The 14,441-nt window shown below is 45.4% G+C and overlaps 1 protein-coding gene across 1 annotated transcript in view; it reads right to left on the reverse strand.

Annotated features, from left to right (window-relative positions):
* The window catches only part of TYK2 (tyrosine kinase 2), a 53,265-nt gene that overhangs the window by 21,180 nt on the left and 17,644 nt on the right, over positions 1-14,441 (reverse strand). The window contains exons 6-11 of the mRNA XM_040414930.1: positions 13,639-14,011; positions 9,006-9,197; positions 8,611-8,768; positions 5,324-5,441; positions 3,763-3,943; positions 2,638-2,756 (exon numbers count right to left, since the gene is read on the reverse strand). Coding sequence (XP_040270864.1) covers positions 2,638-2,756; positions 3,763-3,943; positions 5,324-5,441; positions 8,611-8,768; positions 9,006-9,197; positions 13,639-14,011 — 1,141 coding nt within the window. The remainder of the gene's footprint in view (positions 1-2,637; positions 2,757-3,762; positions 3,944-5,323; positions 5,442-8,610; positions 8,769-9,005; positions 9,198-13,638; positions 14,012-14,441) is intronic.

Here is a 14,441-nt window from a genome sequence, read left to right on the forward strand (position 1 = left end):
TTTATTTTTTTTCCCATTTTTTGCGGTCTGAGCTTGCGCAGACCGCAATGCCGGATCAGTTTTGCTGGAACACTCTGGGCTGGATCCAGCATTTAATGCATTTCAATGGGAAAAAATGCTGGATCCGGCATTCCGGCAAGTGTTCCGGAATTTTGGACGGAGATAAAACCGCAGCATGCTGCGGTATTATCTCCGTTCTAAAAAGTCAAAAAGACTGAAGACGTCCTGATGCATCCTGAACGGATTTCTCTCCCTTCAGAATGCATGGGGATAAAACTGATCAGTTCTTTTCCGGTATTGAGCCCCTAGGACGGAACTCAGCGCCGGAAAAGAATAACGCAAGTGTGAAAGTACCCTAAGTAGACCAGACCTACACAAAACCCATCAATTAGGAGTATCTCATGGTCAGACCATGCACCAACATCAATAGAAATTAAAGAACAATATCTAGGTCCATCTACACCTCTTTGACTATATTATCAATCACCCAGAATACATAAATCCTCCCTAAAAGAATATTTTACCATTAACAACAAAATCAGATTGCAATCCCTTTTCAATATGGAACGCACATAAAGCAGTAATACGAGGGATATTTATTCAAACAGAACAAAAAAGAAAAAAAAAGAAGAAAAAAAAAAAAAAAAGGAAATTACACACATAACTCAAGAATGAACATATCTTGAAAATAAAAATGAACAAAAACCAAACCAAACTGATTCTGAAAATATAAAAAAAAAAACTCAGGCAGGAACTACAACACACTCTTGCCAATCAATATGGAAAAATATTACTAAAATATAAAATGAATTTCTACGCCAACAATAAACCTGGAAAGTTCCTCACAAGACAAGCTAAAACCAAAGAAGCAAAACAAAGGATAGCTTACTTACTGACAGAAAACAATCAAAAAGTAATAAAACCACAACAGATAGTTGAACATTTTTAAAGAATATTACTCTTTTCTATACAACCTTAAAAATGACCCAAATATCAGTCAACCAACTATCACCGCAGGACTATTGTCTTGCACTCATATGATCTTATGAGTGCAGGACAATAATCCCGTGGGCAGCCCAATGCGCGCAGCATCATAGTAACCTATTATGCTGTGCGCTCCCATACACACGATGTATGCCGCTCTGGGACATATGGCCCGCTCACGGACTGTATGTCTCAGAGGGCATACGGTTGTGTGAATGAGCCCTTAAGCAAGGGCTTGACAAATCCAAGGCGCCAGGAATTTTGTCCTGGCGCCTGGGTATTTGCCCTCACATGGCTGCCCTCCAGTAATCCGGGGTGCTCCCGGCACTCCGCCGCCTCTACGTGGACTTCTCGGACAGTCTGGCAGGGAAGGAGTTACCCGGATCCACCCCGCCCGCTCACTGGATGCTGCTCGTGGCTAGAGACATCAGCTTCTCTAGTGGGCGTGCCTTCTCCCTGGCTGTAGTGCTGTCCAATCGCAGCGCAGGGAGAAGTAACGCCCACTAGAGAAGCTGATGTCTCCTCCCCATTGCTCCGATAGTAGTAATTAGCATGCGGAGCAGGAGACGGTAATGGGGCACCGTGGGCGAACAGAGCGGCACCCAGGAATAATAGTAAGTGCTGGGACATCTCTGGGCACCGCTCTGTGTAGCCTAATACTTAAATTCTGGACCCATATAAGGTCGTCTTTAACACATAATACAGGAGGCAGGGGCCGGCAGCAGAATCACATAGGCGGCACCCTGCCTCTGACAGGGAGCTGCGATCAGCGGCAGTTAACCCCTCAGGTGAGGCACCGGAGGGGTTAACTGCCGCTGATCTGCTGCCAGTACCCGCCTCCTGTATTAAGGATTAATTATCATTGGTGGCGCAGTGCTCCCCCCCCCCCCCCCATTAAAATCATTGGAGGCACAGTGCGCCCGCCCCTCTCAACCCCCCAGTATTAAAATCATTGGTGGCAGTGGCCACAGGGTCCCCTCTCCCCTCCTTATTGGTGGCAGTGGCAGCTTCTGATCGGAGCCCCAGCAGTGTAATCCTGGGGCTCCGATCAGTTACCATGGCAGCCAGGACGCTACTGAAGCCCTGGCTGCCATGGTAATCTCCCTGCTGCTGTGTGCACAGAGCAGCAGGGACAGTAGTGTGAAGTCCTAGTCACCTAATAGATCACCCAATTTCACATCTAAAATATAAAAACAATAAATAAACATATCACATATCGCCACGTCAGAAAAGTCCAAGCTATTAAAATATTTTAAAAAAATCTATGCGGTGAACGCAGGAACAGAAAATAAATAAAAACTGCGCGATTTGCCATTTTTAAAAAATGCGGAATGCACATGGCTTTTCTTGTTTATTTTTTCGCGTGGTATCGAATATCGCAATACTTTTTTATGGTATCGAAATCGAATCAAAAATTTGGTATCGCAACAACTCTACACTGTGCGTGCGTGCGGCACTGTCCACTGTATACGTGCGTGCGATTCTGTACACTGCCACTGTATCTGTTGTTAATGCCCATGTTGTTTGGTTGTAGACTTTTTATATGTTATTTAAGAGGTGTTATTTTTGTCGCTGAAAAAAAAACGCTCCTAACTTTTTTAGATGGCTCCTAGATTCCAAGGAAATTTGTCAAGCCCTGCCTTAAGCACATACCTGTGTGATCTCATTTTTTCGGATCTGGTGGAAGCTGAGCTGACTCAAGTTCAGATTTCGGGACAACGTGTTCTCCTTGCTGTTCTTCCCTTTCCGACAAATGGTTAAGTTGGAAACTTCTGAAAGTGGATGAAAGGTGTGGTACGTTAGAGGTGGTTAGATCTGTAGGCTCTCAGGGTATGTAATACCGCGTATGACCTCCAATAATACATATGAGGTACATAAACAGTCAGATAAAACACCGGCTCTATAGCACAACACGCCATATTACTTATGGTCTACAGGGGTTTTCTGATTACCTGTCCTCTGGATAGGTCATAAGTAGGGTCAAGAAAACTTATGTTTACAAGGTTCGGGTTATCTAAGAATTCCCTTATGGATTCCGCTACCACGGACCATAACGGAATTCTATGACGGGATACACCACGGAAACCTATAAGAGGCATTCTGTATTGCATGCTGCCCATAGACTTCCATCATGACGGAATGCTATACAGAATGCCTCTTATAGGCTTCCGTGGTGCATGCCGTCATAGAATTCCGTTATGGTCTGTGGTAGCGGAATCCATAACGGAATTCTTATATAACCCGAAGCTTGGACGCCGAACTTGTAAACAGAAGTTTGCTCAACCCTAGTTACCAGTAACTGATGGGTGAGGGTCCGACACCCAGTTGCCTCGCTGATCAGCTGCTTGAGAAGGCACTTGCACTCGTTAGGCCATGTGACATCACATTCATTGGTCACATGACCTAGGCGCAGCTCAGCACAACCACTATACAATGTAGGGTGCTGTGGTGGGCCAACTGATCGGCAGGGATCCCGGGTGTCGGACCCCGCTGATCTAATACGAACATGTTTAGCCCCATTCAATAGTACTACAGTGTGAGCAGGTTTGCAGCATTGAAGTGTGAACACACCCCGAGACCTTCACATTATATACTGCACTCCTCTGCCGGACACAAGGGCAGGCTTCTTGGATTATTCGGTGCCACAGTACAGGAATATTATGTTCATTTTTTAGCGGGTCCTACCCACTCCCAGAATTTGTCCAGTCTAGCGGCGCGGCCTGTGACCACTCGCCAGTTATCTTTCTAACACAGTAAATATCAGGACGGCGCTTGTACCTCCAGACTTTGGCAGGACACACTGCTTCACATGGAAGACCTCCTGGCCAGATCTCAGTGTGCAGCCCCGCAGGTTGTCCGTTAACTCCTTGACGCCGGAGAAGACGCGGTCCCACTGTTCCAGTGTGTATATATCGTCCACTTTATCTATCCGGAACTGCCGATAGATGAACCCTTTATTCTACGAAATAATAAAAAATAAATGTAAAAAAAGAAAAGAAAAACACGGATACACCATATATAGCCACGTTCCTTCCTCCATATTGTCATCTCAACCAGTAACAGATAGAGTGACAACAACAGACCCCGAGTACAACAGAGTCATTCCCTGAAAACTCTGTGCCCTCTGCAATTCTACTGCTCTATTCATAAACCAGGAGGATCAGGATGAGCAGTCGCAGAGGAAGGATTCTATATAATTTTACGTTGGATACGTAGCTGTAATCTATAGGGTTCTGGAGGACTGGTTACAGTACGAACTGCACAGGAATTTGTGGGGAGAACGGTGGAAAAGGTTCTAATGTTTGAGACTTCAATGCGAAAAGCTGCAGAAAAGTCAGGAATATATTTCTATATCTTAATGATCGGGCAGAGCGCCCCCCAAACAGCTCTGCTTCATCACAGAGAGAACTGTACAGTTACAGACAGCTGCCCCGTCCTCTCTATCCCCTCCCCGCACTCATCTCTATGATCAGTGCAGCGAGGAAACAAGACCACTTCCATTAGTGCTACCCCTACAATTCCCTCTGTCAGGGATATTAAAATTGACCATTGGTCTGCCTGGGACCACCAGGGATGCTCATATTAACCCCTTCACTGCCCTAAACCACCAGGGATACTGGAATTTATCCCCTCACTGTCCAAGACCACTAAACACACCAACATTAACACCTTCACTGCCTACACCTCCAGGGATTGACACTAACCTTTTCACTGCCCTAGGCCACCAGGGATGCTGACACTAACACCTTCACTGCCACAAACCACCAGAGGCACTGGCATAAACCCCTTCCCTGCCCTAGACCTCCAGGGATAGAGACAATAACGTTCACCGAGCTACACCTGAATGCTATTTGCCCTTTATACGTGACTGCGGAGATCATGAAAATGGTGAGGAATGGAAGCAATATTAGAAGTGTGCAGAATCTTTCATTACAGTAAGGCTACATGCACACGACCGTTGTGTGTTTTGCGGGCTGCAAAACACGGATGGCGTCCGTGTGCGTTCCTCAATTTGCGGAACGGCACGGACAGCCATTGATATAACTGCCTATTCTTGTCCGCAAAACAGACAAGAATAGGACAGGTTATATTTTTTTTTGCAGGGCCACAGAACGGAGCAACGGATGCGGACAGCACACGGAGTGCTGTCCGCATCTTTTGCGGCCCCATTAAAGTGAACGGGTCCGCATCCGAGCCACTAAAACAACAGCCGTGTGCATGAGGCCTTAATATGCGTTATTTGCATAAACCAGAAGCCCCCATACTGCAGTGTGACGTTAGTACCACCTCTGCCAGCTCATACAGTCATGGGGGCCTGCCATCACTCTCTTTCACTGACCTGATTGGTTCCTTTCACAGTCATAATGAGTCGGGCAAAGTTGAATGCGCTCCAGCGGACAATGTACAGGCCGTCCTCCTGCTCCTCTCGTTTTAACTTCTGGACGACATACTGCTCCCTGTAACACCATAACAAACACAGCTGGTTAAGATGTGGCGGCATTAAATACAGCAATATTTCGTTATATCCATATTAATACAGTGAAATTACTATAAATGTGGTTTCCACTTTTTAGATATTGATGACTTACCCTCAGGATAGGTCATCAATATCAGATTGGTGGAGGTTCAACACCTGGAACCCCCTACTCGCCAGCTTTTTGCACCAGCTCTAGGTGCGGAAAAACATTCCTATGGACGGAGCTGGAAGCAGGAGTCTCCATCTGCCGTCTAGTGGCCATGCCAGGATACTGCAGCTCGGCTCCTATGCACTTGAAACTATTATGCCTATATTTTTGTGGGGTGAGCTGTCATTTTTATCGATACCATTTTGGGGTACAGACAACACCTTGATCATTTTTATTCAATTTCTTTGGTAAGCGAGGTGACCAAAAAGTTACACTTCTGGCGTGATCGATAAATTACATATATTTTAATAATTTGGACACTGCAATACCAATTATGTATATATATATATATTTTTTTTTTTTATTCTGTACACCTTCAGCGATTTTTTTTTTTTACAATTGCATTTGACTCATTTTGGTCTAAAAATCTTTTTTTTTTTTCAATTGGTCTTTATTTAAAATATCCCGCCACTCTGTCAAAGGTAGGGGTGCACCGAAATGAAAATTCTGGTCCGAAACCGAAACCGAAAATTCAGGATGCCCTTGACCGAAACCGAAACTGCCTTTTTGCCCAAATACTTTTAAAATACTTTTTTTTTAAAATGATTTTATTAATAATTCTTTTTCATGAATTTAATAAATCATATTATATAACATGGTGCTTCCTCATACACAAGTGATTGTACAAAACAACTGTTATGGGGGGACACTGTTATGGGGGGAATCTGTAGATGACGGACACTGTTATGGGGGGGATCTGTGGATGACGGACACTGTTATGGGGGGGGATCTGTGGATGACGGACACTGTTATGGGGGGGGATCTGTGGATGACGGACACTGTTATGGGGGGGATCTGTGGATGACGGACACTGTTATGGGGGGGGGGATCTGTGGATGACGGACACTGTTACAGGGGGATCTGTGGCTGGCACTGTTACAGGGGGGGGGGGGATCTGTGGCTGGCACTGTTACAGGAGGGGATCTGCGGATGGCACTGTTATGGGCTGGGGGATCTGTGGGTGGCACTGTTATATATGTGCCATCCACAGACCCCCCAGCCCATAACAGTGCCATCCACAGACCCCCCCAGCCCATAACAGTGCCATCCACAGACCCCCCCAGCCCATAACAGTGACATCCACAGACCCCCCCAGCCCATAACAGTGACATCCACAGACCCCCCCCAGCCCATAACAGTGACATCCACAGACCCCCCCCCAGCCCATAACAGTGACATCCACAGACCCCCCCAGCCCATAACAGTGACATCCACAGACCCCCCCAGCCCATAACTGTGCCATCCACAGATCGCCCCCGCCTCCCCCCCCCCCGCTGCCGCCAGTATACAAATATAAGATGTTATATTCATTTATTGGTTATTAAACATGCCCCCTCAGTCCTATTACTACCTTACATCCTAATCGCATCTGTAGAATTCAGGCAGCCCAAGCCGGGCGGCCGGCGCGTCTCTCACTGACGTCACTTGCCTGCGCCGCCGGCTTCATTCAGGCACATGACAAGAGTTACGCTGCCGCCCGCCTGAATTCTACAGATGCGATTAGGATGTAAGGTAGTAATAGGACTGAGGGGGCATGTTTAATAACCAATAAATTAATATGACATCTTATATTAGTATACCGGAGCGGCGGGGCGGGGCTATCATATTTTCTGCCGATATGTACCAATATCGGCCGAAATGGATTAGGCCCATTTTCGGCCGCCGGAATTTCGGTGCACCCCTAGTCAAAGGGTTAACTTTTTGTCTAGCTGTGTGAAACGTACTTTCGTTTTGAGCCGGTCATCTAATAAACCTTCTCTCTCCATTACTAAAAAGGTCATAAAACACTTATTTAAGCCACATTTTTTATTATGGTTCAATTCTTATCCTACTGATGAGTGTTTAGGAGGTCAGCAAAAAGGAGCAGGCAGCTGAGCTGCCTGACAGAAATAGCAAAAATACAGAACATGATGCTAGAGAATCTCAAGACTGTACAGAGAAAAAGGATCAAAATATTATATATATATATTTTAATTTTTTTTAGATCAAAATAAGTACAATGCAATAATAAAAAAACGCCCCCAAAAGGTGTCCATAGCCTATATTTTGAATGTTGTAACTTGTTCTAAACAATAATTATTAACCATTGAATATGACATCACTTGATCGCATGTACAATACACTGCAATACTTTCCTACCATTTTCCTATTCCACCCTGCTAGAGCAGACAGTATTAGGGGAAGTAACATGGCATGCCTGGGGGATCTTCACTATGCCCCCAGTTGCCATAATAACTGCTTGGTACCCTGTGATTGTTCTGGTTTGATGGGGAGTCAGAGCCATCACCACCCTAACCCCTCATGTGGTCACTACTGCAGCAGGGATCGGTGTTATCGCTGGTCCTGTTCGTTGCAGGAGAGTATTTGAAGTATGAAACAGCCAGCACTATGAGTGGAGCGAGATGAGCACCTCTGCCTCCTCCACACTCCCTTGTGACCCATTACATACAGTTACATCATAGGTCATTAAAGGGGTTGTCCGATCACGACCTTTCATGGCCTAGATGTGCTGGCCCGGGGAGGCAGACTTACGGAGATGGCCAAGTTTGCCATGCTATTTGAAAAGCTTGCAGTCACTACCATGGGAGTAACAGAAACAGTGGAGCGCTGGCCGTTCCTGTGACTCTGGCCACCACTTTCTGTGGGTCATTCCCATCTCAACCATGAAAGGTAGAGATGGTACATTCTCTTTAAGGGGTGAAGCCACACAGTCTGTCATGGCCTAATAGGTAAATAATGATGGCTGAGCTAGACTTGGGGCCATATGTCAGGCCAGTGGCCCTATGATCTGGTTGTGGCTTGAGCCCTTTGGCTAGGTTTGGTTGCTCTCTGGAGAGGCAGGGTTGGCAGCGTACAGACTCAGACTTTCTAGGAGTCCAAGGAGACTATGAGAACTTGGCCCAGCCCCTGTCCTGTATGTTACCGCCCTATAGACACGTACTGTAGTGGGCCGTGAATCCCGTTGACAATGCTCATCACCAGGCGCGGAGGGGCCACTTCATGACACAGGTAGTGGTTGGCGTCGGTGGTGAGTCTGAAGTATCCATCCACCAGTGAGACAAAAGACAGTGCCTCTTCATACGAAGGTAGAAGTATCTCCTGGAGACACAAAGGAAGAGGACTTTGATTACCACTTGATTTGCCGGAGAAAAGAGTCATCAGTTTATGGCAGCCCCTCATCTGCATACAAAATATTGTGACCGTCCCAAGTGCAGTCTTGGAAGACCACCAGCCGCATAATCTGGCCAACACTTATGATATCTACCTCCATTCTAACTAGAGTGAGAGTAGGGCGGGCGATAAGCAAGTGACAGCATGTGGAGAGAGGGCCCTCACCAGACAGCGGTTGTCCTGACAGTTGATGCTGACTCTGCTCTTGCTGATGACGATGTGAGTGATATCCTGGAAGTCACAGAACGGCTCCCACATGGGTTCGCTGGTTTCGGTCGCTGGTTTTCCCGCCTTCTGTCCTTTGCCGCGGCTTCTTTTGCTGAAGTAATTTTTATGATGGCAGCTTTCCGTTGGCTCCTGCACAAGAGAAAGGAGAAAGATGACTAACGCGTTTCAAGAAGAAATCCTGATCCACTACTGGGAGGTGAGAACATAAGGTGGGCAGCGGGATTGGACGACCATCTAATGAGGGTGGAGGACGCACACATCAGGTGGGACACAAGGATAGGGCTGTTACATGGGGCTGCAAGGAGAGATAGATGTTGGCCGAATGAGATATGACCAACTACAGTGTCCACAAAGGGGTTGCCCCGCTGAGAAAACTTGCGTGTCTGATCGGGGGTGCATACTTACCAATGTTTTAGTGGGTTAAAAATAATAATAATAAAAAATAATCAGAGACAGTCCTGCCAAATTCGGAACAGTTGGCAACTATGGGGGTGGTCTGACTGCTGGTGCTTACGCCAAATCACAAGAGCGGGGGCCCGTGCTTTTCGTCTGAATGAAACGGCAGACACGCATACATGGCAGCGTCTCCATTCAACTCTGAGACTTCCGGAGATAGCGCACAGGAGCGATCTTGGCAGTCCCACAGAGCTGCACTGGGCACAGGGAGAAGGGACCCCCGTTCTTGGGATTGGCGGGGACCCAGCAGTCAGATCACTACTGACCAGACATCTGTGGATACGGGATAAGTTGCCTTAATGAGATAACCCCTTCAAAGGGGTTTTCCTGTTCATGTAAATGATTTTATAATGAAGAGCTCTACAACCTTCTAAGTTTGCTGAGATTGGTTGCTATAGGCAACAAGGCCCGCTCTCCTGTTAGACAAACGGTCTAAAAAGAAAAACGGACTGTCACCCATAGCAACCAATCACAGTAGTTGTCATCTCACATTATGCTCTGGTAAAATGAAAGCTGTGCTGCGATTGGTGGGTATGTTGAGTATTGTGCGCAGTACTGGAGACCATATCTCCAGAAGGATATAGATACTCTATAGAGAGTTCAGAGAAGAGCTACTAAACTAGTACATGGATTGCAGGATAAAACTTACCAGGAAAGATTAAAGGACCTTATCATGTATAGCTTGGAAGAAAGAAGAGACAGAGGGGATATGATAGAAACTGCTAAATACATAAAGGGAATCAACTCGGTAAAGGAAGAGAGCATATTTAAAAGAAGAAAAACTACCACAAGAGGACACAGTTTTAAATTAGAGGGGCAAAGGTTTAAAAGTAATATAAGGAAGTATTACTTTACTGAGAGAGTAGTGGATGCATGGAATAGCCTTCCTGCAGAAGTGGTAGCTGCAAATACAGTGAAGGAGTTTAAGCATGCATGGGATAGGCATAAGGCCATCCTTCATATAAGATAGGGCCAGGGACTATTCATAGGATTCAGATATATTGGGCAGACTAGATGGGCCAAATGGTTCTTATCTGCCGACACTTTCTATGTTTCTATGTTAGACAGTTTCATAAATCTGCCCCAGTGTTCACACATGAGACCCACCCGTTTCAATTCCTCTCATGAAATCTGTCTAACAGGAAAACAGGCCTTGTTGGCCATAGCAACCAATCACAGCAAAGCTTTCATTTTTCCAGGGCAGTTTGAGAAATGAAAGCTGAGCTCTGATTGGCTTCTATGTGGACAAGGCCTATTTTCCTGTTAGACAGCTTTGATAAAGGAGGGCCTTGTCTTTTAGCCCCTCTCAGTTTACAAAATCTGCTTAAGCTAAACCTGACGGACTCCAACATGGCCACAGTGTTTTTTTAGACACCGTCGTGGCCGTGACGCAGCTAATATAGTACTGCCATTATTTTCGCTGTCGAGGTGTGAACAAGGCCTTACATATTATGGTTTCACTTTCTCAAGATCTCAACTATTTTATATTGAACTATTATAAACAGAGATCTCCTCTGAACCCAATTCCACCCAAATGGGGTTTTTGGACAATCCCCAGAAGGGTGTCCTTTACAATAAGCAGATGACAAAGTGTCCTGCTGCCAGCGATCTGTGGGGAAACCCAGCCAGAAGTGCTCAATATCCCTGCAGTGCCTCCACAGGAGAAATTAAGTATTACACAGTATCCATTCAAATTAATGGGTTGTCTGTGGCACATGGGACAGGAAAGGTCCTCAAGAGTAGGAGACATTCCTTTTATCTGCTGTCCACTCTGTCCAAGAGAACAGAATTCCTTCTATTTGCAGCCCCTTTAACCCCTTAGGGACCGGGCTCATTTTCACCTTAAGGACCAGGCCATTTTTTTTGCAAATCTGACCAGTGTCACTTTATGTGTGATTAACTTTTAAACGCTTTGACTTATCCAAGCCATTCTGAGATAGTTTTTTCGTCACATATTGTAATTCATGACACTGGTAAAATGGAGTCAAAAAAATTCTTTATTTATAAAAAAATTAAATACCAAATTTACCAAAAACTTAGCAAATTTCCAAATTTCTAAGTTTCAATTTTTCTACTTCTATAATGCATAGTAATACCTACAAAAATAGTTATTACTTTACATTCCCCATATGTCTACTTCATGTTTGGATCATTTTGGGAATGGCATTTTATTTTTTGGGGACGTTACAAGGCTTAGAAGTTTAGAAGCAAAAACCCACTTTTAAGGACCAGTTCAGGTCTGAAGTCAGTTTGTGAGGCTTACATAATAGAAACCACCCAAAAATGACCCCATTCTAGAAACTACACCCCTCAAGATATTTAAAAGTGATTTTACAAACGTCGTTAACCCTTTAGGTGTTCCACAACAGTTAATGGCAAATGGAGATAAAATTTCAGAATGTCGATTTTTGGGCAAATTTTCCATTTTAATCCATTTTTTTCCAGTAACAAAGCAAGGGTTAACAGCCAAACAAAACTCAATATTTATTGAAAATAAAAACGTTATCAAAAAAGCCATTTTTTTGTCACCTTACATCACAAAAAGTGTAATGGCAAGCGATCAAAAAGAGCAGCGGGTGATGGGGAGGGAGGGGCGCCCCCTCCCTCTCCCATTGGGGGCTGAAAAGGCACAGCAGCCCCAGATCGGAGAGGGAGGGAGCTCCCTCCCTGTTAACCTCTTCCATACAGCGGTCCGTGGCATCAGATGTCAGCCGTTTCAAGCAGAGTGTCAGCAACGCGTGTTGACACTCTTCTAAAACCGCTCGGCACCGCCCGCAACCCCCCCTCCCCCCCCCCCCGCCGGCAGATAACAAAGAGGGCAGCGGTGGGGTTTAAACATTTAAATAAAAGGTATTTAGAACTTCCGAAAGCGCTGCAAACCGCAGGTCTGAATTGAAGGAGGGGGGGGGGGAGGGTCACAAGAACCCCCTTGGCATTGACCCAGGGTGCCTGCTAAATGATTTCAGCAGGCACCCAGTTCCGATCACCGCCCTCCGCGCGGCGGTGACCGGATAACACAGGACGTACCCTGTACTCCTTTTGGTCTTTATTAAAAATCTTCAGTATAACTACTCATTCTCGCCAGCTGATGGCTCATGTGAAGCCTAATCTCTTATCTCCTGAGCTCAAACACTCATTTAAAATCTACGTAAACCTTTGGGGGCAATTTTTTTTATTATTGCATTGTACTCATTACGAGCTAAAAATCATATTTAAAATATGAAACCTTTTTTTCTGTACAGGGCTGAGATGCTCTAATAGATGGATCTGAATTTTCTCTCTGCTCCGTCAGACCAGGAGCAGACGGGCTCCTTATCTCTGCTCTATGACATTATAAACACAGTATAGTTCAGTTCTTAACTTACTGATAAGAACGTGGCTTAAATAAAAGTGTTTATGACTTCTCAGTAGTTTAGAGATTAGAGTTATTAGATGAGGTCACAAAGTGAAAGTAGGATGCACACCGTTAGAAAAACAGTTAACCCTTTGTGACAGAATGGCTCAATATTTTTAATAAAGACCAATTGAAAAGATTATTTTTTGCCCCAAATTAGTAAAATGAAATCTTTAAAAAATGCCCTGGAAGGTGTACATAGCCTTTAAGGTTTTGGCACTCACATTACAGCTTATTATGTAATTTATTTTATTTAAGTTACATGAGGAGCTCTGCTTGCACCTAAAGACAAAATAAAAATTCTGCTATGTGGGCACCGGACTGACAAACTTCCAGAACTGTCAGAGTCTAAACATCTTAGCAACCACAGTACATTGCTTGCTCTTAAAGGGGTATTTCCATCTGGGACATTGGTGGCATATCGCTAGGATATGCCCCCTAACGTCTGATAGGTGACGGTCCCAGAGGGACCTGCACCTATGCTTAGAATGGAGTCTGCAAAGCGCAGGAGGGGCTGGCAAACATAGTAGGGCCAGCGCTCTGCTATTTTCAGCACTCCCATAGGTATGAATGGAGGGCAATATGCCCCCAATGTCCGAGTCTCCTTTAACAGAAAACCGGCAGAATGTAGTAGTCCGCTTTGGAGGTGAATGGAGAGGGGACACTCAGTACAGGATACCATTTTTTCAGAGTTACTGACAACCCGTACAACAAGCTCACCTCTTCTTTCTTCTGCCTCCACTGGATCCCCTCCATCCCGCTAACCAGGACCTGGTGTGTGGTCGTCGCCCTGTTCACAGACTCGCTGTGGTCCACGTAGCCCCCATTGATATATAACGGGAGCTTCTCCCCTTCCGTGGGAAGCTCCAGGCTCAGAGTCCTAAACATCTCGCAGCCAAATCTGGGTGCCAGGTTTTCCAGGGTGGACAGGTACTTGTACATGACGTCCTCCTCGCTCAGCTTCCCGGCGCTCACCGTGTGCAGGTGGAAGTGACGGACAAATTTCTTAAAGACACTCCTCATGCGGAACTTAGTAAGGTAGTTGTTCTGCTGGATCTGCCGGCAGAAGGACTTCGGGATGCATTCCTTAAAGCTGTGGAGAAAAGCCACAAGAGGCTGTCAGTCCAAGGGTCAAAAACTTGGGCAACTAAAAAAAAGGGGGCGCACTTGCCCACAGCAACTCTCATTTGTAAGTGGTCATGTTCTACATGTGAAGCATCTTTCTTATGGGGCCCTAGTTCAGAACAATGTCGCTTTGTGGAAACATGGCTATGTCCTAAAACAGCTCCATATTTGTTCTCTGACCCACGTGGTGAGGGCGATTACGTCAGCGAAGGTCCTTTTGCAGGTCCTTCAAAAAGAACAAAGAAGAGGATCCCGGCTGCGCGATCAAGTGGATGAGGTGAGTAATGTTTTTATTTTTTAACCCTCAATTGACATTATACTTAGCATTCTGTATTAAAGATTGCTATTATTTTCCCTTATAACCATGTTATAATGGAAAAATAATAAAATCTACAGAA

This window comes from Bufo bufo, chromosome 1, assembly GCF_905171765.1.
Source record: "Bufo bufo chromosome 1, aBufBuf1.1, whole genome shotgun sequence".
Taxonomy (NCBI): Eukaryota; Metazoa; Chordata; class Amphibia; order Anura; family Bufonidae; genus Bufo; species Bufo bufo.